Genomic DNA, 712 nt, shown 5'->3' with positions numbered 1-712 from the left:
AGGTTGCTGGGGGGGGGGTCTTCCCCCCATCCCCCGCACACATGCCTCAGTTTCCCCAGAACGGCCCATCCTCCCCTCCCCAACCCATGCCTCCGTTTCCCTGAGATGATTAATCCAAACTGTGCCTCAGTTTCCCCAGCTGGGCCCATCCTCCCCTCCGCCCGTGCCTCAGTTTCCCCAGCCCCGCACGCACCGGGGGCGCAGTTGTCGACCAGGGCGCCCAGGGCCTTGCCGTCCTGCCAGTCGCGGTGGAAGTTGGTGATGGGCAGCTGCGGGACCTTGTTCTGGATCCAGCCCAGGAGCCGCTGCTTCGGGGTCTGCTTCTTGGCGTCCTCGTCGTCCTCGTCCTCCCACATGGGCATGGAGATGGAGTAGTGCAGGATCAGCGTCCACACCAGCCCCAGGATCAGCTTCAGGTTCCCATCCACGATGGCCTTGCTGTCTGCGAGGGCACAGCGGGGGTCAGGGCGGGGGTGCCAGGCCTGCCAGCGCCCCTCACTCCCGACCTGCAGCCCCCCAGAGCAAACCCGGTCCCCAGGGTGTTACGAAACCGCACACACTGGGCCTGACCCCCGCCCCCTGCAATCCCTTCCTGGGAGGGCTGCACCCCCGTGGCCCCAGCATGGACCAAGCATCCCCACCCCAACCCGGGCAGCATCCCCCACCTTCAGCTCCCTGCCCCCCGGGACACCCCCTGCAGCCCCATCTCCTG

The 712-nt window shown here is 67.6% G+C and overlaps 1 protein-coding gene across 1 annotated transcript in view; it reads right to left on the bottom strand.

The window, feature by feature from the left end:
* Window positions 1-712, bottom strand: part of FLNC (filamin C) — a 32,410-nt gene that overhangs the window by 22,161 nt on the left and 9,537 nt on the right. The window contains 1 exon segment of the mRNA XM_025215428.1: window positions 9-442. Within this exon segment, the coding sequence (XP_025071213.1) occupies window positions 9-442 (434 nt within the window).

Source organism: Alligator sinensis, unplaced genomic scaffold, assembly GCF_000455745.1.
Source record: "Alligator sinensis unplaced genomic scaffold, ASM45574v1 scaffold1083_1, whole genome shotgun sequence".
Lineage (NCBI taxonomy): Eukaryota > Metazoa > Chordata > Crocodylia > Alligatoridae > Alligator > Alligator sinensis.
This window is presented reverse-complemented; position numbering and strand designations above follow the sequence as displayed.